The 27,912-nt window shown below is 44.3% G+C and overlaps 2 protein-coding genes across 5 annotated transcripts in view; one reads left to right on the top strand and one right to left on the bottom strand.

Moving 5' to 3' along the window:
• The first annotated feature begins 338 nt into the window (after positions 1-338).
• On the top strand, positions 339-6,212 carry cyp51a1 (cytochrome P450 family 51 subfamily A member 1). Its single transcript, XM_085446791.1, has 10 exons — positions 339-645; positions 748-846; positions 1,430-1,606; positions 1,722-1,848; positions 1,957-2,131; positions 2,366-2,485; positions 3,018-3,213; positions 3,545-3,640; positions 3,739-3,907; positions 4,031-6,212. The coding sequence occupies exons 1-10, from the start codon at positions 484-486 to the stop codon at positions 4,207-4,209; spliced, it is 1,500 nt and encodes a 499-aa protein (XP_085302917.1). The 5' UTR covers positions 339-483; the 3' UTR covers positions 4,210-6,212.
• A 63-nt stretch (positions 6,213-6,275) lies between these two features.
• Positions 6,276-27,912, bottom strand: part of akap9 (A kinase (PRKA) anchor protein 9) — a 69,324-nt gene continuing 47,687 nt past the window's right edge. For 3 of the 4 annotated variants that reach the window (XM_085446789.1, XM_085446788.1, XM_085446787.1), the window contains 29 exons: positions 24,459-24,578; positions 20,415-20,591; positions 19,862-19,966; positions 19,267-19,419; positions 18,715-18,801; positions 17,267-18,292; positions 16,705-16,839; positions 16,573-16,617; positions 16,314-16,454; positions 15,843-15,887; positions 14,757-15,746; positions 14,540-14,597; positions 13,581-13,696; positions 13,099-13,287; positions 12,702-12,869; positions 12,415-12,520; positions 12,136-12,331; positions 10,210-10,360; positions 9,769-10,113; positions 9,370-9,660; positions 9,035-9,267; positions 8,815-8,920; positions 8,432-8,626; positions 7,927-8,127; positions 7,512-7,744; positions 7,331-7,425; positions 7,099-7,246; positions 6,636-6,766; positions 6,276-6,333 (listed from right to left, as the gene is read on the bottom strand). In XM_085446789.1, coding sequence (XP_085302915.1) covers positions 6,290-6,333; positions 6,636-6,766; positions 7,099-7,246; positions 7,331-7,425; positions 7,512-7,744; positions 7,927-8,127; positions 8,432-8,626; positions 8,815-8,920; positions 9,035-9,267; positions 9,370-9,660; positions 9,769-10,113; positions 10,210-10,360; positions 12,136-12,331; positions 12,415-12,520; positions 12,702-12,869; positions 13,099-13,287; positions 13,581-13,696; positions 14,540-14,597; positions 14,757-15,746; positions 15,843-15,887; positions 16,314-16,454; positions 16,573-16,617; positions 16,705-16,839; positions 17,267-18,292; positions 18,715-18,801; positions 19,267-19,419; positions 19,862-19,966; positions 20,415-20,591; positions 24,459-24,578 — 6,030 coding nt within the window. In that variant the 3' untranslated portion in view covers positions 6,276-6,289. The remainder of the gene's footprint in view (positions 6,334-6,635; positions 6,767-7,098; positions 7,247-7,330; positions 7,426-7,511; positions 7,745-7,926; positions 8,128-8,431; positions 8,627-8,814; positions 8,921-9,034; positions 9,268-9,369; positions 9,661-9,768; positions 10,114-10,209; positions 10,361-12,135; positions 12,332-12,414; positions 12,521-12,701; positions 12,870-13,098; positions 13,288-13,580; positions 13,697-14,539; positions 14,598-14,756; positions 15,747-15,842; positions 15,888-16,313; positions 16,455-16,572; positions 16,618-16,704; positions 16,840-17,266; positions 18,293-18,714; positions 18,802-19,266; positions 19,420-19,861; positions 19,967-20,414; positions 20,592-24,458; positions 24,579-27,912) is intronic. The other variant, XM_085446790.1, reaches the window with a different exon arrangement.

Consider the following 27,912-nt stretch of genomic DNA (forward strand, 5'->3'; position numbering starts at 1 on the left):
TTGCTGTTGAGGCGACTTATGTTGTGATTTGGCGCTATATAAATAAAATTGAATTGAATTGCTGTAAACGTTTATATAATAATATAATATTAAACATTATAATATATTTCGTTATCTTTGCAGGACTTTAACGTCCCGTATTGTTGAATTCTGGAGGTACATGAAAAAGTTTAAATTAAAAAAAAAAAAAAAAAAAGGTCTTAAAATCGATGGTCGCCCTGCTGGTGTGACATCATGTAGCAAGACATCGGTTCAGGTAGCCTCAACCATTCACAGCGAGAGCTGCTTGACTGACACGTGGTCAGCAACCAATCAAAATCCAGCATTGGTCAGGCGGGGGCAGGACGAGTGTTGACAGGTCGAGACTTTGGGGAAATATCACCAACTGTTCTCGACCGAGAGCCTTTCAGCAGGTGGACGGTGACCGGGGCCGTTTCGGGGTTAAGTTTTTAAAGGTTTTGTTTTCGGGGGCTATCAGGAAAAATGTCGATGCACATTTATCAGATGAGCGCTAAACTGCTCGGGGACACTATGGGGAAAATGAACGAGAACCTGACCTCCGTGGTGTTAGCAGCGTCCGTCTTCACCCTCACTCTGGGATACATCTCCAAACTGCTGCTCAAACAGTCCACAGACGTGGACGTGGTGAGTGTGCTCAGACGAAAAACAGTTACCGTTATCTAAGCTTTAGTTTCAAGTCACTGTTATTTTTTTTTTATTGTTATTTATTTATGTCTCTCTGCGCAGAAACATCCACCCTACATACCCTCCAGCATCCCCTTTCTGGGACATGCCGTCGCTTTTGGAAAGAGCCCCATTGAGTTTCTGGAAAATGCCTATAACAAAGTAAGTGTTTTGAAAAATGAACCTGCGACTGTTTTCAATCAGAAGAAATGAAACAGTTTAATAATCAGTCCTAAAATATGAAGATTAGCCCCCCCCCTCCAATTACTTTAAGTTATTAACTCTAAACATTGACAGCGGTTCAAAGTTTGAACAAAGCAGATGATCATGAAGATAAACTGCTTTAAAAATGAGGAAATGCTTTTAAACCATCGTGAGTCCATTTCAGCTCCTGTGGTGCAAATGAAAGCGACAACAGGCCAAGGCAACTCTGGCTCTCTCCTTGTAGCTCCTGACTGATTTTGCTCTAGTTTTGGTATTTGTAAACAGTATAAGTCATTTATGAAAAATGAGAGAGAGAAAAAGAAAAAGCACGATACAAAATAAAGCTAAATACAGTACAATATCCCTAATCTGATTTAGGTTCCATATCTTATCATATCATATATTTAGGGGGTTGGGGACCACTGATCTAGAGTTTAATCTGTATATATATTATTTAGTTTTTTTTAACTCAGTTGTCAGAGATTTATTTTACTTTGACCCCTGCGTCTGAACTCCTGCGTGTCTGCTGTTCCCCCCACAGTACGGCCCTGTATTCAGCTTCACTATGGTGGGCAAAACATTCACCTACCTGCTGGGCAGCGACGCAGCCGCGCTGATGTTCAACAGCAAGAACGAAGACCTGAACGCAGAGGACGTCTACTCGAGACTGACCACTCCGGTGTTCGGCAAAGGAGTCGCCTACGACGTGCCGAACCACGTGAGTATCCCAGAACCTGAGAAGTTCACGCCTCAGAAGGAAGGTGGAAATGTATTAAAGAGTTTCTGCATGCTAAGATCAGCTGAGATGCATGTTTCCTTTTAATCTGCTGCAGATTTTTCTGGAGCAGAAGAAGATGTTTAAGACGGGGCTGAACATTGCTCGTTTTAGGGAACACATCGAGATCATTGAGAGAGAGACGATCGAGTATTTTCAGAAATGGGGAGACAGCGGGGAGAGAAGTAAGACACCGATATTTGCAACGCTGAGTCCAAAACAGTTAACCATAAAACTTGATACAGATTAGATCAAAAACCAAACGTTTGTCAATGAACTTTGACCTGTTTCAGACCTGTTCGAGGCTCTGTCCGAGCTGATTATCCTCACAGCCAGCAGCTGCCTGCACGGGAAAGAGATCCGCAGCATGCTGGATGAACGCGTGGCCCAGCTTTACGCCGACTTGGACGGAGGATTTACCCACGCTGCGTGGCTCCTGCCGGGCTGGCTGCCCCTGCCCAGCTTCAGGTAGGTCTCTCACACATCTTCATGCAGTACAGTGCTGCGTCTGCACACAGGGTGAAGACGACACTGGATTTAATTTGACTAGACAGATTTAAAAAAAAAAAAAAAAAACTGGAAAAAAAAGATGGCATCACACAGGGAAAAGAAATACCAGAGGGATTCAATGTGATATGATGCAAACAGCACAATACTGTTTGGAAATATTTACCTCTGTTTTTTTGTTTGTTTGTTGTTTAGGAAGAGGGACAGAGCTCACAGAGAGATCAAGAACATCTTCTACAAAGTGATTCAGAAACGGAGGAGCTCTGAAGAGAAAGCAGATGACATCCTGCAGACCTTCATGGACTCCACATACAAGTAAGGTGACATCAGCGGCTCAGAACAAGCGCTAAAACAACAAAACAGCCCAGGGTCAAAGAGTAGGACAAAACCAGACCACAGGTGTGGACATTTGCTGTATAAGTAAACAAAGAGCTGGAGGAGAAAGCACAGTTGCCACTATAGACTTACATACTGTGTTTATAAGCGAGGAATCAACCTGTGTGTCAGATATTACTGCTAATGAGCCTCTTCCTTGATACAAACAGAGAGCAGCAGGTTTGTCTGCAGGTCTGTGAGCATAAGAGAAAAATCCATAAATTTCTGTCAAATGAGGTAACACACTTACTGCCCAACTCTTACTGAACTGATGTACCTGCGATTACATAATGACAGTGCAAGTCAACATGCAAAGAAACAGTTTTATGTTTAATGTCATGGTCCAGCCCTGAAAGACTCAAAGGAGACTTGGTTTAACCCAGAATATTCAGATCTTATTATCAAAAAGAAATAAAAATCACAATTAACTCTATGAAGGATTGAGAACTAAAAAAACTTTCTCATTCCTCAGAGATGGACGGCCGCTGACCGATGACGAAATTGCAGGGATGCTGATCGGCCTCCTCCTGGCGGGTCAGCACACATCCTCCACCACCAGCGCCTGGCTGGGCTTCTTCCTGGCCAAAGACAAGGCCCTGCAGGAGCGCTGCTACGCAGAGCAGAAGGCTGTGTGCGGGGAAAACCTGCCTCCACTCAACTTCGATCAGGTAAAAGTCGCCCGTGGACTGCAATAAAAATGAGGTTCATTACTGCTAATAATAGTGAAGAGTAAAAAAAAAAAAAGTGCAGGGTTTAAATGTGAAATGTAAGTATTCTCCCTCAGATGTTACCTCTGATTTGTGAGAGATACTCCCCCTGCTGGCTGTAGAAAATTATTGTGGTAACAGGAGTAAAGATGTTTTTAGCGCCCCCTTGCTGCTGCATTCAGGTGGAGGTCTACATAAATTAAAAAAAAAAAAGCTGAAAGAGGTTATTTTATTCCTCAAAACCAGACTGATGCTCCAGATATTTTCTAAACTTTCATGTCGCCATCTTTAGCTGAAGGATCTCAGCTTGCTGGAGCGCTGTTTAAAGGAAACCCTGCGGCTCCGCCCACCCATCATGACGATGATGAGGATGGCTCGCTCTCCTCAGGTATGGGTCATTCCTCAGCACTGGATTTTATGATGTCATGTATACGCGCAGACAACCTCAGCTGACTGCTGTACCTGCTCTCTCTTCTGCTTTCTCAGACTGCAGCAGGATACACCATCCCTGTGGGCCACCAGGTGTGCGTCTCCCCGACTGTTAACCACCGGCTCCATGACACCTGGGTGGACAGGATGGAGTTCAAACCTGATCGCTACCTCAACGATAATCCTGCCGCAGGGGAGAAGTTCGCCTATGTGCCCTTTGGAGCCGGTATGAAGAAGCGCTTTTTTGTTTGCTGTAAAATAAAGTAAACATAAAACACCTCAAAGCCAAACCAGACATCAGTCAAACTGAGTTCAATGAAATCAAATCCATCCTGTTTTCCGCCTGCAGGCCGTCATCGCTGCATTGGGGAAAACTTTGCCTACGTCCAGATCAAAACCATCTGGTCCACTTTGCTCCGCATGTACGACTTTGACCTGGTGGACGGATATTTCCCCACAATCAACTACACCACGATGATCCACACGCCTCACAACCCCGTCATCAGATACAAGAGGAGGAAGCAGTGAGAGACGGAGACATCCGAGCATCGGAAGTAAAGCTCGAACCTTGTGGGGACTTGAATCGAGGAAAATTGACATCAGTGCACTTTGCTCTTAATGCCCAAGCTGTGCTTTTATTCTTCCTGTATTTCGTCTAGAGTCCGGCTCTCTTCATGAATGAATGTTTGTAGATAAGTGTGACTTTCTGCAGAGAAAAACAGGAGCTGTGAGACTCCAGCGTGAAAGCTGATGCTCTTATTCACAATGTGAATTCTTTAAAAACAATACAAATGGAGAAATAACTAGCGCCTTATGACGTCTTTAGACTGAATGAAGCCTTTGAGTCAACCCGGGAAGACGTATTTACTTTTGTTTTCCAGAGTTAATCATCGATTTTGCAGCAAACTTTAAAATCCTGTAGCTAAAAGTTCTGAACACTGGAAACTTGGTTAAAACCACGAGGTTCATTTACAGCTCTCTGATGTTTGGAGCTATAAGGTTAGTCACATGATCTTCATCTGCAGATGAGTTGTGACCAGTTGTGTATATACAGTATATATTTTTCCTTGTCCTGAGCATTACTCAGTATGAGGGTTTAAACTTGAGAAGAGAGAAAACAACCCTGTGCTATCTGAATAATCTGCTGAGGAAGACCATGTGATTTAATTAAAAGCTCTGGGGTGGGTTACTAAATCTGTGGGGAATCTTTTATTCCTGAGATGTATGTTAAAGTTTTCCTGCTGTGAAGACAAAAGAAAAAACAAACAAACAAGTGAAACTGGGTGAAAAATCAATAAAAATATGAAAATGAGCCTCTGAACCCTGCTGTGTTACAGAGTGTGCGTCAGGATGGGAGATCTCCCACCTACAAGCAAACCTCACTGATGATGAGATCTATACTGAGCCTCGTGTCAGCTAATGCCAGAGGATGAACATTTTATCTTCCAACACAGCTGTTTTTCATCATTTTGGTTAAATAGACTTGGCCGTGTACATTTAGTCATGCACTGTCCAGTACTTTGGGTTCCTTCACTATATTTAGGGAATAGGGAATAACTGTGGTGACACCTAAATTGAGATGACATCACGGATCTGCTCTGAGCCACTTATTGCTTGCAGTGGTGATGGACGGGCTGACAGATGAGGTCAGGCAGGAGTCTCTGTGGACTGTGATGTTTGCAGATGACACTGATCTGTAGTGAGAGTAGGGAGGAGGTGGAAGAGAGGAAGAATAAGGTTTTCATTGTGAGTGATTGTAAGATGGTTTGGAGGAGATTGGGACAAAGGATACTAAAATATTAATAATAACTAAATATGAATCTCCCAGGCAGGAGGAAAAAAGGAAGACCATTAAATGGGTTCATGGGAAGGCTAAGCTCATTTTTACAGCTTTGACCCCCCCTTGTGCTTTTTAAACAGCTCCCTATGCAACATTTGTTTAGTGTTAAAAGAAATAATTATTCGCTTTCAAAAGGACTAAAGATGTCCTCAGCTGAGTTTTTGTTTCTATTGCTGGTTTATCTGAATGAAGCTTGATGGTGCTAAATTTTTCCACAAAAAAAGTTTAACAAAAAAGATGCAAAAAGAAAAAAAGAAATGAAGCAAACCTTTTTGAAATAATGTAGTCCTCTTTATTTCAGTTTTTGACAAAATACCCAGAAAATTCAAAGCTCCTAACGGTTTACAAAAATACGTTCTCTACAAATGTCCTCTGTAGTCTGTCCGGCCTAAACAAAACACAGTGTAGTGTAGAATATCCAGCAGCAGCCTCCCTAACAGTAAACCCAAACATCCTCTACATAACGCTCCACCCATACAACACAAACATATAAATTAATCACAAAGTCTTAAATTAGCATTAGACAAATTATACATGATTGTAGATCATCCACAACAAAGAGGCAGATTAAATTACAAACGTAGCTGTTTTTCCAAGTGCCGGCGACCAACAAAAAGCCTGAATACAACATGTCGTACACTGATAAAAAATGTGTTTTGGTCCACATGGAAAGATACAGTCCACACCAGAATGGTAGAAAACAGCAGAGCGCTCAGCACGAGAAAAAGGCAACTGAGTTTCTTCAAGCCAAAGTTAACGTGTCAGCATCTATCTTCTCAAGCCAAAGTGCAATTGAGCATATGAAGAAGCACCTGGGGAGAGAAAAGAGGAGGAGTTGAGTAAATATGCCAAACCCAGGGTACGGATCACACCTTTACACATGCATTTATTTCACAGCGCTTGCTTTGGGTGCAACAATCAGAATATGTGAGTTCACTGCTTCTCAGCTTTACAGGGCAAACACGTACTGTACTGTAAGCAGACATAACCAAATTTGTAATTATGTATATTCCACATATAGATGAAAGTGTTTTTCTCCAATAGAATTTGAGATGACGAAGAAAGCTGTAACTCGATCACACGTAATGCATGTGAGCTGGGCTGCTCGTGTTACCTGATGTCACGCTGCCCAGCCTCCTCTGCAGGGCCTCCAGCCTGGAGATGTAGTCGGTGAGCGCTCGGTCGGGGTCGTAGTTCTGCAAGTGGGAACAGGTGAGCGGTCCGTGGTCTCCAGACATGTGAAACCTGCACGTTAGAAACACAGATTTAAGAAAGTCGGAAAGGATCTGAACTCCACATTAATGCAAAAGAGAAAAGAAAAAAAATCAGTTTACTCTACAGTACTCATGAGTATACATTAGCCTAAACAACTGATGTCCTAAGTGATCCTTCATCATAACTTTACAAATCAGTTTCATTATTTTAATTACTCAGACTAAGTTTGAAGCTTTATTCTCAATAATTTTGGTATTTTCTTTCCTTTAATCAGGAGATAAAATAAGAAGTAGACTGGAAACATTAAAAAAGGAAAACCGTTTAATAATAAATATTGTTAGCATCCTGATTGATAGTTGTACCTGTGATGTGTGGAGGAGACAGCCAATCGAGGGGATTCCCGCCCACTTCTCCCCCTGCTGCTAGACATTCCTCCCCCGCCGCTTCCTCTATCTCTGTACATCTCCGGACCACCTGGGTGAAGATAAGGGGAATCCCTCGCCTCTGTACCTGCCGGAAATTAAGAAAATATTATGAGTATCACATGTAAATGACAATATAGAGAGGTTACAAGCTGCTATATGCTTTGGTTACCTAAGATCTGTCCTGTTCCGTTCTTACTAACAGCACAGGAGGCCGTGGAGCTCATTCCCGTCGCCCTGTGCCATCGCTTCACGAGAAAACGCATTCTAGATGAACAAATATAATTGGTTTTAGACAAAAAACTAACAAAAAAAAAAACCTTTTAAAAAAACCCCAAAGCTTCAGATCCCACCTGGAGAGGGCGATAGAGACTCTGGCGATAGAGCGGAAGCGCATCGCACCCCTGCACCGCTGACTGAGGGACTCCAGGCTGGAGAGCGACGGCCGACCGCCCATCCTGGTCAGGAGTGATAACGTGGCCTCCTCACACTCCTGGAAACCACCCAGCAGTAACAGCAGGTACTTCTTCTGGTAGATCAGTGCTTTACGGAAGCTTTCTGACCTCAGGTACTTCCCATACATCCTCTGGAAGTTAAAAAAAGAGATGAAGGGAGAAGAGAAGACAGCAGTTTAACTTCAGAGGCCATCAAATGTCTTTTAACACTGAACTCCAGCATTTAGGCGATGCTTCTGCATCGTTTCTTTGGGTTAGTACAATTAACTCATTACTCAGATACAAAGCAGTTTATGAGCAGTGATCTGCTGACCTTGAGGGCAGCATTGTCGGCATCAGGCCCGGTAATCTCTCGCAGGTTCTCGGACCTGATCTCTCCCCTGAGTCTAGCCACCTGAGACTGAGCTAAATGCAAAGCTTTCTCCAGACGGATCTTCTCTCGAGCCCAAGCTTCCCGCTCCTGAGAAAGCAGCAACCCTGCAGAGTCCATCTTTGATGCTCCTCGCCTGCTGGACTGCAGAAGATAAAACACTCTTTAGTCAGAGGCAAATGACAGACGGTGGAAACAATAATATGTATCATTATGCGAGCCAGTTTGAACGTTTACTTAAGTTCTGAATGGCATTATGAAGGAAACATAGGATTATAAAAATACCTTGGTCATTATCTTTGTGGTATTTGTCTCTACCACATGTCATGTGTATGTAATATTAAGTTTTTAGACCAACCAGGACGGTCACGCGACTGTTACAGAAAAAATAGCACTGTAGTATTGTGCTCCATCTCAGAATCAGCAGGTTTTTCTGTGGTGTACTCACACTGTCGCCTGACCCCAGTCCAACCTGCCGATAGCGTCGCAGTTCTTCTTCCAAGCGGAGCGTGTGGTTCCTCAGATCATTCTTCTCTTCGGTCAGACGGCTGACGAAACCTGTCAGCTCAGCGTTCTGCCTCAGCAGCCGCTCAGTCAGCGTGTTGGAGGAGCTGGAGGAGCCTCCTGCCAGCAGGGACGCACTCTGAGGGAAACAAGACAAGCAGTCACAACCACGTGTAAAGCTCAGCAGATGTTGTTTAGTAAACGCAGACGCGAACAGCTGATTCTGGCTGGAGACTAGCAGTGAGTGGGTGTTTCTCCTTTTCACACTTTATTTATCCAGAAATATGCGGCGTAGAAGGGAAAACAAAAATGAGACCGTGTGCTGACCTCAGGGACGGAGGGTAGACCAGGGGACTGCTGCAGCAGGGTGATGACCTCATCGAGACTGGACTGGACCCAGGACAACTCCTCACTGTCCACCTCTGCAGTAAGCCTGAACAGAAGAAATGCAGTAAAGCTGTTACAGAGGAGGTCTGTGTGGTGTGATTGTGCTGCACAGTTTCTGAAATAAATATAAAAGAAAAAAGTAAACAGCAGTTTTGTTTACCTGCCAGTGGTTTTGCTCGGCATGCTGCGGACCTTTGAGGAGATGACTTGGAGTTTGCTCACAATCCTGTCCACCGTGCGCCACGGGCCATGATGCGGCCCACTGCTGTGGCCTGTTGAAGAGACCTCTTTGTGAGGGGACGCGCTGGAGCTTTCTGTGTGGAGGTTTCCGCTCTTTTGCTGGAGCACCCAGTCTTTGGTGCGGTCCGTGGAGTCACTGTGCCACACAGCCTGCTGTTAAGATAAAAACAACAGAGCTTCAATGCTCCTGATAACATGATCAGAAACAATAAATGTTACTAAAAGTCTTTTTAAAGTAAAATCTGTGCCACTCACACTCCGGCCATCAGCCTCCACAGGTCCCATCCCCTCCCTCTGCTCTCCTAACTGGTTCAGTCTTCCTTCCAGTCTCTCATTCTCTTCTTCCAGACTCTGTCTGTTCTCCAGCTCTCTTCTCAGCTGCTCCTGGATCTTTGCCATTTCTGCCTCCAGCCTCTCCAGCTTGGCCTGAGCCTCTAGCAGTGCCTCTTGGTCTCTTCTGGATCTCTGACTCACCAGCGTCAGCTCCTCCTCTTTTCGTACCACCTCAAGCTTCTGGGCCTCAACCTGACTGAGTAGATCCACCACCTGGAGAGGGAAACCATGTTTAATCATGATACAGTCAGATCCTAGCCACTGATAAAAGGCCTTGAAGTCTGGTGTCATTAGACAGTTAAAGCAACTGTAGCATCGAACCTGTGCGTGCTTGTCGTCCAGCTCCCTTTGCAGTCTTTCCAGAAGACCTCCTCCCTCTTCAGAGCTTCTCCCATCCTTCTGAACCTGCTCCTCATGGAGGTGACCACCATCAGAGGAAACGCCAGTCCGCAGATCTCTCTCTCTCCCCAGAGCAGTGCTCATCTCTTGGGCCTTAGCTCGCTCTGTTTCAAGCTGGACCTGGAGCTCCTGCAGGCGCCTGTGGAGGCTGAGACGCTCCTCTTCAGCTTGATGGGAGAGCTGAGAGGAGGCCTGTCGCTCCTGCTCCACAGTCAGTTTCAGCTGTGCTACGTGGTTCTTCTGCTCCTCCAGAGAAAGCTGAAGATCCTAGTGGGAAATTTAAAAAACACAATTTCTTCTCAAAAATACTCAAACTTTGGGAAAAAACTTTGACGTCACGCTTGAATGCTCCTGCCATCTTACCTCCAGCTCTTCTCGTCTGCTCTCCTCGGTCCTCCCAGTTTGACACTTCTCCTTCTCCATGGCCCATTGAAGATCTCTGCTCTTCTTCCTCTCCTCTGTCAGCTCATCATTTAGTGCATCCACCTCTGCGGCTTTCTGGGATACCTCCGCCCTGTTGACATCATTTTAAGGCTACATTTTCACTGTACTACTTTTAAATAAAATCTTTTTAAACTCTTTACTTATTATGCAAATATATCCAAAACTGTGATTTTTATCTTAAACATTTAATATGTTTGTGCCTGCCTGCTTCAAGTCCTCTACCATAATCCCTGTCCCCAAGAAACCTAGGATCACTGGACTAAATGACTACAGACCCGTGGCTCTGACATCTGTGGTCATGAAGTCATTTGAGCGCCTAGTTCTCTCCCATCTCAAGACCCTCACGGCCCCCCTCCTGGACCCCCTGCAGTTTGCATATAGAGCCAACAGGTCTGTAGACGACGCCATCAACATGGCCCTACACTTCATCCTGCAGCATCTGGACTCCCCAGGAACCTACGCCAGGATCCTGTTTGTGGACTTCAGCTCTGCCTTCAACACCATCCTTCCAGACCATCTCCGAGGCAAGCTTTCCCAGATGAATGTGCCTGATCCCATCTGCCGGTGGATCACTGACTTCCTGACGGACAGGAAGCAGCACGTGAGGCTGGGGAAGAATGTCTCGGACTCCCGGACCATCAGCACCGGCTCCCCTCAGGGCTGTGTTCTTTCTCCTCTGCTCTTCTCCCTGTACACCAACTGCTGCACCTCCACCCACCAGTCTGTCAAGCTAATCAAGTTCGCAGATGACACCACCGTTATTGGACTCATCTCTGACGGGGACGAGTCTGCCTACAGGAGGGAGGTTGAACGTCTGGTGTCTTGGTGCAGCCACAACAACCTGGTGCTGAATGCCCAGAAGACAGTGGAGATTATTGTGGACTTCAGGAAGCACACAGCCCCACTCCCCCCCATCATCCTGACTGACACCCCCATCACCTCTGTGGACTCATTCCGCTTCCTGGGTACCACCATCACCCAGGACCTGAAGTGGGAGCCCACCATCACCTCCGTCATCAAGAAAGCCCAGCAGAGGATGTACTTCCTGAGGCAGCTGAAGAAATTCAACCTGCCAACACGGACGATGATGCAATTCTACACTGCAATCATCGAGTCCATCCTCACCTCCTCCATCACCGTGTGGTACGCTGGAGCCACTATCAGGGACAAACAGAGACTGCAGCGTGTTGTGCGCTCTGCTGAGAAGGTGATTGGCTGCAGACTCCCATCTCTGCAGGACCTGTACACCTCCAGGACACTGGGGCGTGCAGCCCGGATCTCAGCTGACCCTTCTCACCCTGGACACAGTCTGTTTGACCTGCTCCCCTCAGGCAGGAGGCTCCGGTCCATTCGCACCAGAACCTCTCGCCACAAGAACAGTTTCTTCCCCTCTGCTGTCGGACACATGAACAATAACCACATGACTGTCCCCGCCACTAACACATGACCCTACGCTGTGTCACTGCATCATTTCATGTCTGGCACTGATCACCACCTGCACTCATGTATATATCTTTCAACGTAGCACTCTTAATTCTTATTCTCATGTATATATGTTTGGCACTGATCACCACCTGCACTCATGTATATATCTTTCTACGTAGCACTCATAATTCTTATTCTCATGTATATATCTCATGTATATCTCATGCACATATCTTTCTTTCTACATAGCACTTTAATTCTTATTGTTTGCACTGAAGCACCGCAGCAATTTCCTAATGTTGTAAACCTCAACATCTGGCAATAAACCCATTCTGATTCTGATTCTGATTCTGAATCTGATTCTGATTCTGATTTTCTGCGTTTTCCAGCGTTGCTTGTTACTTTAATGTCTGGTCTAACCTGAGTGTGTCCAGCTCTTTGAGGTGTTTGTGTTGAGCTTTGAGGGTTGTCTCCAGCTCCAGTTTAGTCTGAGACAGTTCACCCTTTAGCTCCTCCACTAGCAGCCTGTCAGCCCCCCCAGCTCCATCAGCTCCAACTCGTTCCCTCTGCTCCTTTATGCTACCTTCACCAGCCAATGAGACAGCAGACCGGGCACCTGAAGGACGAAGGCAGACGTTTAACAGATATAAAATACAAAAAGACTTATTTTCAGCAAAATGAACTCTGAACTGGGATCACCTTGGTGGAGTTGCTCTAGTTGGCCACGGAGCTGATGAATCTCAGAGATGAGACTGGACCTTTCTGCAGTGCGGAGTGAACCCATCGCCTCTCTGTGCTGGGCGTCCTGTATTTGAGACACACAAACAGCCATATGATAGGTTCAAATAACTATCTACAGAGACCCAAACTATAACAAATTAACGAGCAGCTTATACTCAGGCTAACAAAATTCTACAATCTTTTTCTTGCAGCTGATGAACATTTACAACAGTTTTTGAAGTCATTATGGTGAACTCTTTACAGACCTGCTCAGCCAGTCTCCGCTCCAGCTGATTCAGGTGAATGATGGCGTCACTGGTGTCCAGCAGGTCCAGCTGGCTGTAGAGGGCATTCTTCAGCACGTTGCGCTCCTTTATAAACACCTGCCGAACTGCATCCAGGAGCTCTCCACGCCAGTCTACACTGCCGGACATCTGCAGTGAATCAAACACACAAATTCAGGCAAATTCAGAAGAGGGCTTTCTTATATTTTAGGGCAGTTGTTGTTATTTTGAAGAGGATGCCAATGCCGTAAAGCCCCTTGACTGACTTTGATGTGACAAACAGACGACAGCGGGATCTTCAAAACCCCCCTGGTGCTTTAAACTTTAATGGTTTTGACTCTTTAGGCTGCTGTAGTGTTTTGCGGTGAGGTTTCTTTACCTGTGATTCTCTGTGTGTCTGCATCTGGCTGATGAAGTTTTTTAGGGACTCTATAGTATCCAGCAGGGCGTCTCGCTCCTTCACCCAGCCCTGGACGTTGAACCGGTCGCCTGGCTCGCTTTCAGAAAGTGGGAGCTCTGACAGAGAAAGAACCTGCATGCCTTCTTGGTGCACTTCACGGAGCAACGTCTAGAGACAAGCAATGCAGAAAAAGTGTAACTTTTACAACGTTTCTGAAGAATAGAAAACAAAATATTGCTCAAATTTTTGCATGCTCACAAATACAGGCAAGGACATTCGGGAAAGTTCATCTGGAGGCAGCATTTTCAGTCACTTGGATGAGTGATAAAAACGCCGCCTCCAGATGAAAACAATTACCTTCTGGATTTTGTTATATACATTTCACATGGTGGGAAACATACTACACAGTACCTGTAGTTTTATGACATCACTCATGGTTCATTAGTAAGTGAAAGCTGTACCTTGATCCGGTCTGGCAGTGGTTCATCTCTCCTGGCTCCCTCTGGAGTCGTCCTGAACTCCTGTTGCAGGCTCGGGAGGTCATATCCTGTCCTCTGGCTGTAGTCTGAGCTGCTGTCTGCATAATGACAAAAACAATCACAAAAGTGAAGCGCAACAAAGAAAACAAATGCTAAACAAGCTAAAATTAAGGATAAATGAGCTCTTTTTGGCACTCAAAGTAAAAAAAGAAAAGTCGATTTCTGTATACTGTTACAAATATGACCAAACTTTAATAAATTGAAGTTAGAGTACTTTTAGCTGCTCCCTTTTGCCAAAGGGGGTCTCCAGACACAGAGAAACATGTTTTAATTTGGATAGAGACTTCTCGATGCAACCCATTACCCATTTATCCTGGCTTGAAACTGACACTAGGAGTACATTGACCCCCTGAGGCTGGATTTGTCTCTCCTCCCGGACTCAAACCAGGTAACGAGAGTATATGCAAGTAATCCCTATGAATCAAATGTCAGGCTTTAAACGACTGTTTTTAGACATTTTTTGTAACTATCATTGATAAGGCCCATCCACATGCTGTTCAAACCTTCAGTTTGAAAGGTGCAGCCAATAACAGGCAAGCTGGCTCGAACGAAGAGGAGCAAAAAAGTTCAGACAGGATGAACAGAAGGGCTCCAGCAAAGCTCAGTTAAGATATGTGTCGTTTATTTTATACTGTGGATCATACAGAGCTACCCTAGTGAGGTTTGTTTCAATTAAATTATTATAACAGATCCGCTCCAAGGTTTGGTTCAGAGAGCTCTTGAGGATAAACAAAATTCCAGCCTCTCTGCTTTCAGTATTCATGCTAAGCAGGTTGTAGCCTCACATTAAACTGACAGATACACTCTTAAGAAACCAACTTTCCTACAAGAGAAATGAAAAACGATTTACTCTAGTTTTGTTTAAAACACTTAAAACTTACCGCTGGTGTAGCCATCTTTGAACTGAGACGCAGGGCGGTCTTGTCTTGATGTAGGAGCCTAGAGAGGATGAAAAAAAAAGATTAAAATCACAGACTTTCTGTGTTATGATAAGCAGAAAGAAGAAAGCCATTTAAAAGCATCAAACTACACTGATAAAAATGTAGAACAAGCTAAGGATCCAAACAAACAGACATCTAAAACATCTCGTTTCCTCACCTCAGCAGACCGCAGTTTTTCTATGACGGCCTTCAGAGCTTTGCATTCGTCCTCCAGCGCCTGCGTGTCCCTGCGGAGGTTCTCGCTCTCTGAAATGTGCCGAGCCTCCATATCGAGGATTTCTGCTGCATGGAGCTCCTGCATCTGTACGATCTTCTCCTCGTATTCTCCGATCACTTCCTCCATCTCCTCTTTGGTGGCAGATTTGTTTTCTTGGCTAAGATCAGACATCTGAAGAGGTTCGGTCTGCGTGAACGAGTCTGTTACAGTCGCATGTTGCTGCTCTGAGTTGCTGCTCAACAGTTGGCTGGAAGATTTGTTGGAGGATTGGCTAGAAGGGGTGGAGTTTTTTCTGGAGAGAGATGCTTTGTCTTTGGTGCTGCTTCCTTTACCAGCTGGCTGTTTGCTTCCTTTCCTTTTGGGCTGTGTGGTGGAGGAGGAGGAGGTGGTGGTAGAGGAAATAGGCTGAGGAGAAGAGGGAGATGGAGAAGGAGAGGAAGAGGGAGAAGGGGACGGAGGACCAGACTCTGCTGTCTTCATCAAGACTGTTTGTACCTCCTGGAGCTCCCCTTGGAGCTTAGAAATTGAGATTTCACGGGTGTGAAGTTCCTTATAAAGGTTCTCATTGTGCCGCTTGTAACTGTTGAGTTCTTCTTTGGTGGTATCCATGCTCTTTCTCACCTCCTGAAGCTCCTCCTTGAGTTTAGAAACAGAACCTTCACTCACTTGAAGTTCCTCTTGAAGTTTCTCATTATGCTCCATGTAACTGTTGAGTTCTTCTTTGATGGTATCCATGTCCTTTCTCACCTCCTGAAGCTCCTCCTTGAGTTTAGAAACAGAACCTTCACTCACTTGAAGTTCCTCTTGAAGTTTCTCATTACGCTCCATGTAACTCTTGAGTTCTTCTTTGGTGGAAGCCGCATTGTTTTTGACCTTCTCGAGCTCCTGGGTGAGCTCTGACCACCTGTCCCTGTCTTCGTCTGCTTTTACCTGGAAGATGATTGGACAGGTGTTCAAACACTATAGATTTATGCTGATGCTGATAATACTGGACATTACAACTGAGACAAAACATTTCCGCCTTACTTGGAAAAGTTCTCCCTTGAGGTGAGCAATGGTCATTTCCCGCTCCTGAATAAAAAAAAATTATTTAGCTTAGCTTTGCAGAAAGACTGAAAACAGGGTAGAAACAGCAAATTTAGCTCCGTCTAAAGGTCACACAACCCACCCAAACACCTATAAATTAAAAATCTATATCCTGTTTGATTAATCAATGTAAAAAATATAGAGAGAGATATCCAAGTGGCTCTCGTTTGTACATTTGCATTGAATCACACACAATAGTGCTATTGTGCGTTTGTGAATATCAAATAGGTTTATGTCCCACAGTATAAACCTGATCTTTATGCATACATAGGAGCAGCACAAGCTAGAAAAGTGTGTACTGTGATAATATGTTTTTATGATATGAAGAAATATCATTCTGCAGCAGTGCAGTTTGGGCAGTTTTCCCTGAACTCAGCAGCTACAACAAAGCATGATTTCTAAGCTCTGTACCTGCAGCAGCTCTTGCAGTTTCTCCAAGCTCTCCTTGCAGCTGTTCAGCTCTTCTTTGGTGGTCGCTGCCTCACTTTGAGCCTCTGTTAGTTGGCGTTTAAGCTCCGACACCTTCATCTCTTCGCTCTCACCAACTGATGTCTAAAAGAACGAGGTTGAAGTTCTGAATTTTTCTCTAAGCATGGTTGTTTCTTAGTAAATTACTGTTTTATGCTGTGGAAAATGTAAACATGAAAGGATCAAAATTCTTTCTTCCTACCTTTTGGAGCTGCTCCTGAAGCCTCTCTATCGTTACAGTTTTTTCCTAGAGAGAAAAGCTTTTGTCACACACTAGAAAACACTTTGACATTCAGTATGAATTAACCCAGAGAAGCCGTTTAAAAGCACATACACAGAGGTCATCCTGAAGTCTGCTGCAGCTCTCCTTGTAGCTCTCCATCTGCTCTTTGGTGGCTGAAGTCTCATCTCTGACCTCCTGTAACTGCTGAAGAAGCTGCGACACATTCTGCTGGTCATCAGAGGAGGCCTGTGAAAAAAGGTCACAAATCATCAGACTTATTAGATCAATTCGCAATGTGAGACTTTATCACAGGGACTACATTTGCATTTTTGTTGTTTTAATCAATAATTACAGTGCAGGGAAGTCATATAATGCAGAATCCATTATGCAGTTAGGGCTCACGGTGTATGATTTTCACTCACGGACAAAGAAATTCACAATTTTGTGATTGTTTTGTGCCTCTATTTGAACTTTTGGAATAAAATATCGGTAATATCTAATGACTTTATCACTCTGTATTTAGGAATTATTCCAGATAACTTTAACTGTACAGATAAACACATTTTGGAAGCTGAGTGAGCTGGCTTCAGAAATCCTGCCGGGCATTTTCCATTTATTTATTAATATAACGAAACATTTACATAGATTAGAGCAGATGATATATGGTACTCACCTCCACAGCCAACGATGTCCTCTGGAGTGTCCCTGCCTTCATCTGACTGAGCAGATCTACAAGCACAGTCAGCCTCCTTTCATACTCGAGCACCTCCTCCTCAGAGCTGGAAAGCAGCTGCTTCTGCAGCTCCTGGTCTTTCTGCATCCCGCTTAGTCCGACCTCCAGCTCCCGAAGCTTCTGCGTCAGACGAACCACCTTCCCGGTGGGCACTTGTGTTTGTTGACACAATCTGCTGACATCCATTTGGGGGATGCCAAAATCACCAAATTCATAGCTTTGTGGTTCAACGTGTGGCTCTGGAGGTTTCTGTGGGTCCTGCTCCTGTCTCGTTTCCACTGACTGCTGCTGGAAGGCCTCCAGAGTGGCCTGGCTCACCAACGCTGCAGCCACTTTTTCCCTTAGATGCTCCTCCAGGTTCAACATCTTCTTCTGGAGATCCTCTGCATGACTTTGAGACTGCTCCAGAAGGAAGCGACAGTGGCTTATCTCTGAGTCTTTTTCACTGACCAAGCCTTCGAGCTCCTCAATTCGAACGCCCAGCTCTTCCACTCTGGATGAGGCACTCTCCTCCAGAGCTTGTACTTGAGCCTGTAAGACAACCAGCCCTGCAGTTTTCTCCCTGAGAGCTTCCTCGAGCTCGCCCTCCGAGCTCTCCAGGTTTTCCGTTTCAGCCAAGGCTTCTGCGCTCTCTTTCAAGCGAAGATAGGTCTCCAGCAGCTTGCTGTGCTCTTTTTTCAGTGCCTCGAGCTCTTTTGTGGCCAAGTCCATTCTCTGCTTCATTTTATCAAACTCGTCTTTACTCGGCCCGCAAGCATCACCCTCTGACTCTGCCTTGGTGTCCTCCTCTTCCTCTGTAGGCTGCTTTTGCTCGATATTGGCCAGTTCCTGCTGAAGTTTTTCTATGACCTCATTCAGTTGGTCGAGCTCCTCCTCGTTCTTCCTCTTCAGACGCTCTTGTTCACTCCGAAGGCACTCCACCTGAGACTCCAAGTCTTTTATCAGCTCATCCCTCTCATCCATTTCCTAAAGAGTAAAATCCAGATGTTATGACCCCATTAACAAATAAATAGATTTGAGGATCCCATGGCTATGCCGCTATTTCATTAAACATCTGAGCCCCTGGTGTGCTTAGAGCTACTTCAAGTTTTCATTGCCATTTTGATTTTCGGGCCTTGATCAGATTGTAGGCACTTAACAGAGACTCAGAGGTTTAAAAAGCCACCTCACACGAGCAAATGACCACCTCACAACAAATGATGGTGGAGTGGAACTACTTACTGGGACAAAACAAGCAAACACACACAAAAAACATAGCAAAATGGAGCCAACTAAAATAAAAGTAGACAGAGGGGGGAGAAGAGACCAAACACACCGATGCACTTCCACGGAGGTATGCGTACTTGAAATAGACTCCGTTTCTATTTCACATACGCATTTTGCATTACCTTGTTGTCAGAGGTTGTTTCCATGTGTTGAAGCTTAGTGATCTGTTCATTAAGAAGTGCTATTTCATTGTCCTTCTCCTCCATCACCTTTAAAAGTCAGAGATTATAATGTGATGGCTATTAGGGGAAAAAAAAGTGTTTTTGGAGGATTGATGAAAATTTACTGACTAAGAAAAGAAGAATAAGTGAGTCCTGCACAGCAAAATAAGAGGTGATGGAAAAGCCTAAAAATGTGCAAAATTATATAAGCAACAGAGAGCAAGTATTTAAAAAGTTTATATAAAAGAAAAGTTTAGTGAGCAGAAATATTGGTTTTATTTAGAGATTGTGAATATTGTTCTAATAAAAGCATAAAAAGGATTTTTGGAACTATTAACAGCTGTGAGCTAAACGTTACATATAAGCTTATCTACTGATGCCACACACGTCACACTCGTCAGTGATAAACCTTTTATGATGTCACCAGTAAGCAGTGCTTCGTCTTAAAAGTTTGCATAAACTCAGATGTAAAAACATTGTTCGATGATGTATGGGGGCTGGGTGCCCGTTTACCTGGAGCATGCTCTCCCTTGTTTCCAGGTACTGCTGCTGGCTGCTTATCTCCTTCCTCTGGATCTCCAGCTGCATGTGAAGCTGCTGCACCTCCTCGCTCTTGTTCTCCAGCTCCTCTCTGAACTGCTCCAGCTGCTCCTCCAGATTGTGGATCTAAGGAGATAAATCATCTTCAGAGGAGAACACCAGGACACAGTGCAAGGTATGGATCTCACTGCTCAGGACTCAAAGACTGGTTCAGCTCATTGTTAGCTACTAAATGTTTATGCACAAGATGCACGTGAATCAATGAAAGTGATTGACAGATACGTAGCGCTAGACTCCACAGTATGACTGAAAATGGCAAATGTTTCTGTCCAGAATAGTTCTTCTGTCTAGTTTTTCCTTTTTGAACGTCACAACCAAATAACCCTGAACATAAATATATTGTGACATAGTAAAAATGAACACAGCACATTTGTGGGACTATCAGGACTAATAAATGAATTAAGTCTATTTTTAATGCAACTGACTCTAGGAAAGTGTTCCCCATCAAATATCTGATTTTATATACTGAAAACTGATAAAACCTTAAAAAAGGCGATTACTCCACTACCTCCTTCTCTTTCCGCTCCAGAGCTTCTCTCTCCGTCTGTAGCTGAGCTTCCAGTGTGGGCTGTCTTGTCTCTGTGATGGATGCATGCTGCTTCTTTTGTTCAACCTGCGACAGAAAACGACACACATCAAAAAAACTGTTTAGCTCAGCAGTTTTTTTTGCAATGTGTGCAGAAGAAAATGAAGGGAAACCTCTTTAAATGAACTGTTGTAATGACTTATTGCATGCTGTCTGTACTGTTATCGTGTGTAACGCAACCTGCACTGCAATTTGTGAACTGAGCAGCCGCCATCCACGAACACTGGGGGGCAAACTTGACAACTGCTAGTCGTATCTCAATGTAGGCGGCTGAAGTAGACCCACCCACACATTGTTCTCGCTCTCGGAGCGTCCCAGCCCTCCTCCCATTCCTCTTCTAGCTGTCACCTCATCTGCATGCTCTCTCTTCTCTCACACACACTCGCTCTGCCACGCTCCACAGCTATTGTTCTGACTGCTTTTTCCTCTGCTGCTGCCTCTGTTTTGAACCCTTCTTCTCCCTCTCCCTCCTAACCTTCTCCAGAGACTCAGCGCTGGCCAGCAGGGCCTGCTCCAGCTCACGGATGCGGCTCTCCAGCTTGTCAATCTCTTCGTCGCGCTCTCCCACCTCACGACGCAGCTGCTCCGAGCTGAGAAGCAGCTCACTGCACCAATCCGCCTTCTCCTTCAGCTGGGAGGTCAGCCGGTCCACCTGGTAGTGAGAAAAGAGAGAGAGAGGAGGAGGAGAAGGGGGGGGATCAGTTAGTGAGATTTGCTCTCAGAAGCCACTCGCTACAGCATAGCTGGTGCATGAACAGCTAGCTGGGAGGTCAGCTGATCCACCTGAGAAAGGAGGGGGCCGGGAGCGAGAAGAGGTGCAGGGACAGAGAGAGAGGATAGATAGAGATTTTACTGAGGGAGGGTGGGGGGAACAAACCAAGAAGATAGCTGGCAGGTAAGAGATCCACCTGTGAGATGGGAGAACATCAGCAGATCAATGAAGAGGGGGAAGAGGCATCAACGGGAGGAACAGTCAGTTAGGATGAACTACGCACTGGGAAACCTACACATCTTCATTAGAAAGAGATAAACCTGAGAAGATTAATGCTCTCCCTTTCTAGCTGAATAAAGACAATAATCAGTCACTTCCATTACAGACTGAGCAACTTTCAAAAGGCATTTTTAAGCCTGTAACGACAAGTGTGTTGTATTTGATGAGTTTTGGAAACCTCTACAGAATCTGTGTGATTTAATCTATCTATATAATTTTAACCCTAACCTCTGTATACATTTCTGTTTAAGATAAACTAAACTGGAGTTTTCTGGCAATCATTTCATAGGTCAGGCCTTGCAGAATTAAGCACTGCATGCCACAAAAACAGATCCTAACCAAATCGAAGCAAAACTCAACAGATCAAGCACATCTTCTCATAGACTTCCCTTCATTAAATATTTATATGACTAGACCCTAGAATAGGCACATCACAAGGGCCAAGAATGAGCCTCACTGTCTCTTGTGGCTCATGAGTAGAAGAGGGAAAAACAAATCTGATTTCTGGGCAAATTTCTTGCTTTATATTCTTGGAACAACTTTGCAAGAGAGCAGCTGATAATTTTTTCCCTAAAATTATTCAACATGTAATTAAAGGTACTTTGTGAAGCTTGAAGATGATATTTAATAGCTCACCAGGTTGAGCAGGCCACCCATTATGGCGTAGGGCTACAGTAGAAGCCCAGGTTTGAGTTTTCTGTGCCTTTTCTCTGCTCTGATTTTAGATTAAATGATTGTCAATAAAGGCTACAACAGCAAAAAATATATTTTTAAAAGAAAACTTTTAAGAGGCAAATTTACTAAAGAGACATAGCCACAGCTATATCTCTGACTGTTTGCACTGAAAGCTACGTACATCTTTTTTATACAGTGTGCATGTGGGATATCAGATTGAGAGACAAGACAGTGGAGCAGTGAAAGGTTTCTGACACATACAGTAGAGGAAGCTCAAACTGGAAGAAAAGGAGGGGAGGGGGATAAGACAGGCGATGAACTGCTACAGGGTTGGGCGAGGTTACTAAAATGCACTAACTGCTCTCTGGGATAACTTTGTTTTACATGTAGCTAAAAGCAATACCTTAACGGTTACTCCATCCACCTGCAATAGCCACGGGACAGAGGAGGCAGAAGCGTAAAGGGCCACAGGGTGGAGAGTTCAAGGGCAAAAGGAAGGCAGAGGAAGAGAAGCACTTAGTGATAAAAATGCTACAGCTGTCTATGAAGATAATGTAAGCAGGCCATGTTTGGGGTGAGGAGCAACCGAAACCTGAGCTACAGCTCTGATGTAAAGTTTACACACACTCCTCATGGATGAGTGATTGCACATGAGGCATCTTTAAGAGTTAAAAATAAAATAACAATTTTATACAAAAGTTTAAATTTAAAAAGAACAGAGAGAGACCAGCTGTTACATCCATAAGTGTATGTAAACTTTCAAATTCAAACTGTATATGCTGGGTAATGAGAAAGCAGCAGTCATTAATTAGGAAAACTGGTTACTCTGATCATAGCTGGTTATTCAGGTCAAAACATATGAAGTATGAGAAGCTTGCATGAGACACAAAAGAAGAAACCGACAGATCTGTCCCTAAATCCATTCTTCTACATTTTCTAATGGAAAGTTAGCTCAGTGTTATTTCTTTGAGTTTTTAGAAGAAACAAGTTCTTTCATAGGAAACAGGACTGTAGTAGTAGTAGTCTGAGGAGTGTGATAACTCAGTCGACTGGTTTGAGGCATTAATTACTGATTCTAATGTCTGCCCCGTCCTGACAACAGTGTTGATCCAAATGACATTTCTCCTTGCCAGCAGTGAGCTGGAGGTCAGATGATGGCTGGATATTAAAAAGTGTGGTGAGCTGCATGAAACAATCTGCTGAATCTATTTTCTGCTGACAAGGAGGCTGTTTAATGCTTTTTACTATTCAATACCTCCCATACTCAAGTAGATTTTATGACAAAAATTGATTAAACAACAAAGACACGGCCAAATGCACAAAGTTATGCAAAATACAACTTTAATCTGGGAAAATAATCTATAAAAGGAAACACCAAAAATTATGCTGTGCCAGACTTTCCATTGTGTGGACATAGTCTGAGTTGGTCTGTGTTCTGAAAATTTAATGACCATTTTTGGCAACTTGGGGGCAGTGGATCTGACTGTAAATCAGCGGTCCCCAACCCCAGGCCTCGGACTGGTACCGGTCTGTGAGTCGTTTGGTACCGGGCCGCGAGAGTTGAGGCTCAGGTGTGAAATGTATAGTTTTCAGGGTTTTTATCGGTTTTCAGCGTTATTTTGTTATCGTTAACTCGGTTTTCCTGGGTCTTTTCAAGTGTGTTATGAATAAATCGTATTTTTTTCGGTACTGGTACTAGTTTTATTTTGTTGTATTTATCCGCAACACCTTAAAGGCTGGTCCGTGAAAATATCGTCGGGTATAAACCGGTCCGTGGCGCAAAAAAGGTTGGGGACCGCTGCTGTAAATGAAACACCGACTTACTGCATATCCTTTAAAGGTTATATAGCACATATGTCAGCAAACAGTTGCTCACTGTTCTCAGGTTTGTTGCCAACTCTGCCTGATGTTTGGTGCTGGGCGAGCGGCGTCACAGCAGAGCGTTTTCCCTGGATATGGGCAACTTTTGAGTCTTAAAGTACGACTGATGGGAGCACTACCATGATACAATAAAGCTAAAAAAATAAAATAACCAGCAGAACCGAGGTGAGGGTTTATGACTGACCTTAACGCAACAGGTAGCTGTAAGGGTCACTGTTACTATAAGAAAGTAGATTAGCATAGACATTTGAATTTAGCCTTTAAGTTGCTGGAGCTAAGCAAATCACTCAGGTTCAGTGTCACACGATGTAAAGCCTCAGTCATGCAACCTAGAAATCGGTCAGTGATGGCCCCTGGCAACCATAGGTTGCTAGGGAAAAATGCAAAACTGGACCTTTTGACGTGTTGTTTTTTACTTCTACTTAGCAGGCGGACGATCAGCTGCACTTTTGAAGTTTCAGTATTTCTCCATGAGCAGTTAGCAAGTGTTGGCAGACACGTCAGCGCCTTCCATGCAGAATACAGACAAGCGCAGAACCCTGCTAGTGACAGCATCCTCTTTCAGACTCATTTTACCCCAGCAACCACTTGCTAACCAGTCTGGGAATAAACTAGTCACTAGTGGTTTCCAGCGGGTTGCCAACTGGTCTGCAGGCCTGTCTGAGAGAGGCCTAACTGACTCTACAGGTTAATGTTAAGCGTTTAAGCCAAAACCTCCAACAGCTTCAGTTTTACATCGTCATGACTGACTGACGGAAATGAAACCTACCGATTACGCATCTTACAAAACACAAAGTACTGCTGTAATTCATTTGTCTTTAGCGTCAGTTTCGAAGCCAGGCAGGTAATTCTATCAGCTCCATTGTTCTGCTCTTGGACTCTGTGCAACAACAGTGTTATGCTAAGAAAAAAAACCACAGGTCTCTTTTGCAGCCTGGTCCTCTGGCAGAAAGCGCAGCTTTCTCCTGTTACCTCTTGGTTTCTTTGCTCAGAGCTGGCCTGAAGCTTCTGTGGGTTCTTCAGTTGTTGCTCCAGTTTCTGGATCTCCTGCTGGAAGAAATCCCTCTCATGTTCTCGGTCTACAGCTTGCTCCTAAATGCCAAAATACAGATGAAAGAAAGATCAACAAATAATGAAGACGGAGACCAATACTGATCAACACCACATTACACTGATACTTGTGAGTACAAGTATTTAATGTGTTATTTGCTTCCTCTATCGTTTCCACTTGTTAAAAATGTTTTAAAGATTTTATTGTCTCGTCAGTCCTGCATTACACAAGTGTGAGCTGAAGGAAGGTGCCAGCTGGTGGCCTAGTTTGATGAGTTTAACTCTGAATCACATACTGCTTGTTGTTAATAATCTTCTATCAGGAGTTTATCACATTTAAGTCCAACACGTTCTCGCTGTAGTTGGCAGCGCACAATTGCCACGGATTTTGCTAAATTTGTGTGCAAGGTAAGCACTGAAACACAGCACTGATGTGTCTTTGTTCACTTTCAGAAAGAATGTTTCATATTAATGTCTGAGTTTAGATATATGGCACCAACATCATGATTGTGTAGAAACAACATTGCAAATGACCAGTGACACTGTTGTGATGTCACAGCTTTGCAACGTACGGGGACGAGAGAAAAGATGCTTTTGTTTATATAAAACTCTCTTCTGGAACAAATAGTAAGCATTTCTTTATTAATTTATACAGTATAACAGCAATACTGTTGCTAGTTAAATTTAGGTTACTCGTGTTGGTTTGTTAGTGATTGCACCTTAGAACACATATGCATCAACACTACAATGAGCGGATGGAGGGAGGTTTGGAGTCTTCTCCCACCCCCATTCTCTGCGGCCTGCTGGAGCGGGAGGGCTAGTAGGAGGAGTTGGCCGTCCGACTGCGGTCTGGGGTGTGGGGCCTCCCTGCTGCTGCGGAGTCGGGGTGGTCTGCCTCTCCCCACCGCAGGGAAAAGGGTAACACCACCTGGGTCTGGGTGCAATTCCCCCCTCCAGGGGCAAGGGTACCTAGACCCGGTTTGTAGAGTACGCTTGGGGAGTGTGATTGTGTGTACAGCGTCTCTTTATGTCTGTCTCCACGTTGGTTGAGTGTGGAGTGAGTGCACATGAGAGCATGAGGGTGGGAATGGATGTTTGTGTCTGTGTGTGCCTGTATGTCTGTGTCTATATGTCAGGTTGGGTATCAGACGCCACCTCTCTGGGGACACCTCAGGCCCTCCAAGGTTTGGAGGCCTATCTCCACCCACCACCACTTCCCCTGCCGGTGGCGGACTCCCTCAGGTGTCGGTGTGTTGGTGGTTCTTTGTGTCTGGGGGTGGGCGTCCGGGTACACACCGGCTCACTCCTTGGCGGCCGCTTGTCGGGGCCTGGAGCCTGGGGCTCGCTCGGGCCCCTTTGGAGGTGGGGTGCCCCCGGCCTCTCGGCCTAGGGCTCGGTCACTCAGGCGCAGCTGGGGGCCGGCGGAGCTCACGGGCGCGTCACTGCAACTCCCCCTGACTTCTGCTCCGCGGCTGCTGGGCGAGCCCTCATCTGGGACTCTCCTCAGCTCTTACTGGGACAGTGGCGCAGCTGCCCCTCTGTTGGTCTTCCATGGTCTCTTGTGTTCTGGGGGCCTCTGGATGTCTGGAGTTTTGATCTCCTCCATACCCGCTTCACACCCTGGAGGACGGGGCTGTGGCCCCCCCACACTCCCTAGCAGATCATTACATGGAGAAACCTTTGGAATGCAAGCATGCTGATCCACACAGGTATGCACACATGGGTATTCACAGACGTGGACTAAAGCTTTCTTGGCTGCTGCCTCAAAGCACACTGTGCGCTGTCTATCTTGCGTGCTGCACAATATCGTTTATTACTTAGTAAATACTGATATCTATGACTAGCTAGTTTATTGTGATGGTGCTTTGTTTTCTCTATTATTATGTTGCTCTTTGTTGTTTGCTGTCTCCTCTGTTTGTTTTTGTTTGTTTGTTTGGTTTTTTTTTTTTTTTTTCTCCATACAGGTGACCCAGGAGTTTTTTTTTTTTTTTTGTCTCTCTTCCCCCCCCTTCTCACCGTCTCTTCTCCCCTTTGGTTTTCTTTCTTTCTCTCCCCCTCTCTCTCTCATTCATTCCCCCTGTCCTATTTATTAAAAAAAAAAAAAAAAAAAAAAAAAAGACAAAGGATGAACTGAAGCTCTGCCATCACGTAATGTTGCATACTGCTGTTTCTGATGTCATTTAGAAAAAAAAAAAAAAAAAAAAAAGTGATAGTTTTTGAAAGTGTTAGCAAACTTCTTGGCTAATGCTAAATGAAGGCTATGTCTGTGAAGGTTCTCAGTCATCCAGGTCATCGTTCTTTCCAAGCTCCTTAAACACTGTCATTGGTCATTTGCAATGTTGATCCTGGACCAGCATTATTTTGACGATGTAGGAACAACAGCAACATGGAAAAACTTAATTCCAGTAAAAGATTTAAATGAGAATAAAATCACCAGAACATTTTTACAGAAAATAAAGAAGAAGAAAAAAACGCTACTGGTTGCCAAAAAACAGAAAATGATTTTTTTTTGCAAACACGTGATTATTAAATACCCAACGTCAGCAGCACAGAATAGAAAGAATTTGCATTCGGTCCACATTTCAATCCCAGCCAAGTGGCCCAATTGTTGTGATGGGAACACAACTCATTATTATCAGAGATGATAAGCGCTCAGCCAAAAATATCATGAGAACATTAAGGCTGGATTTTAAACCATCTAGTGTGGCGTGCAGCTGAAAAGTCATGCATTACTTTCACCAGGAAGCTTTAATCTTTACAGCTGCTTCCTGTGTTTCACCTGGAATTAAAAATGAGTCTCTATTCAGAAACATTTAAATGATTTGACGAACAGGTGTCTAAAATATGGGTTACTTTTGTAAAAATGTAAATTTTGACTATGAATGTGCTGCTAAATGTCAGCTGTCACCTATAGACAAGTGACAATTTATAGGAAAAATCCTGAATTCTTAAACTCCTATGCTGATGGGGAATCTGGGGGCATTTGATCCCCTGATGGGGATTTTATTGAGCTCTTTTGTCTGTTATGCCCCCAAAAGTAGTAAAATAACGCCATGGTAAATTTAAAATATTCAAAATGATTAATTTGTGTGAGTAAAAGTCCAGAAACAACATATATTTAGTTAAATGTTACATAACCAGAACATCTGTGATGTACTGCAGTAGATTATCTGGTTATGATACATCACAGGTTATTGTAATGTGTAGTCTGGTTGTCATTGTTTGGGTGCACTGCACAAACTAATGAGTTAAAATCCACTGAGAAGTCATGGCGCTCACAAACGGTCATAACCAGGACAATTTCATCCTGTTACACTAAAATCTGACCAGGAGGAGTGTTGATTCTTGTGAAAATGGAAAAGGTCCTGTAAAACTG

Source organism: Copadichromis virginalis, linkage group LG22, assembly GCF_057382275.1.
Source record: "Copadichromis virginalis isolate Kocher_CV1m ecotype Utaka linkage group LG22, C_Virginalis_male_GT1.1, whole genome shotgun sequence".
NCBI classification, from domain to species: Eukaryota; Metazoa; Chordata; class Actinopteri; order Cichliformes; family Cichlidae; genus Copadichromis; species Copadichromis virginalis.

Excerpts from the sequence above, each read along its gene's own strand:
- cyp51a1 (XM_085446791.1), top strand. The coding sequence starts at position 484 with ATGTCGATGCACATTTATCAGATGAGCGCTAAACTGCTCGGGGACACT. Across the intron at positions 1,849-1,956 it reads GGGAGACAGCGGGGAGAGAA|ACCTGTTCGAGGCTCTGTCC; the intron begins GTAAGACACCGA and ends GACCTGTTTCAG. Across the intron at positions 3,641-3,738 it reads GGATGGCTCGCTCTCCTCAG|ACTGCAGCAGGATACACCAT; the intron begins GTATGGGTCATT and ends CTGCTTTCTCAG.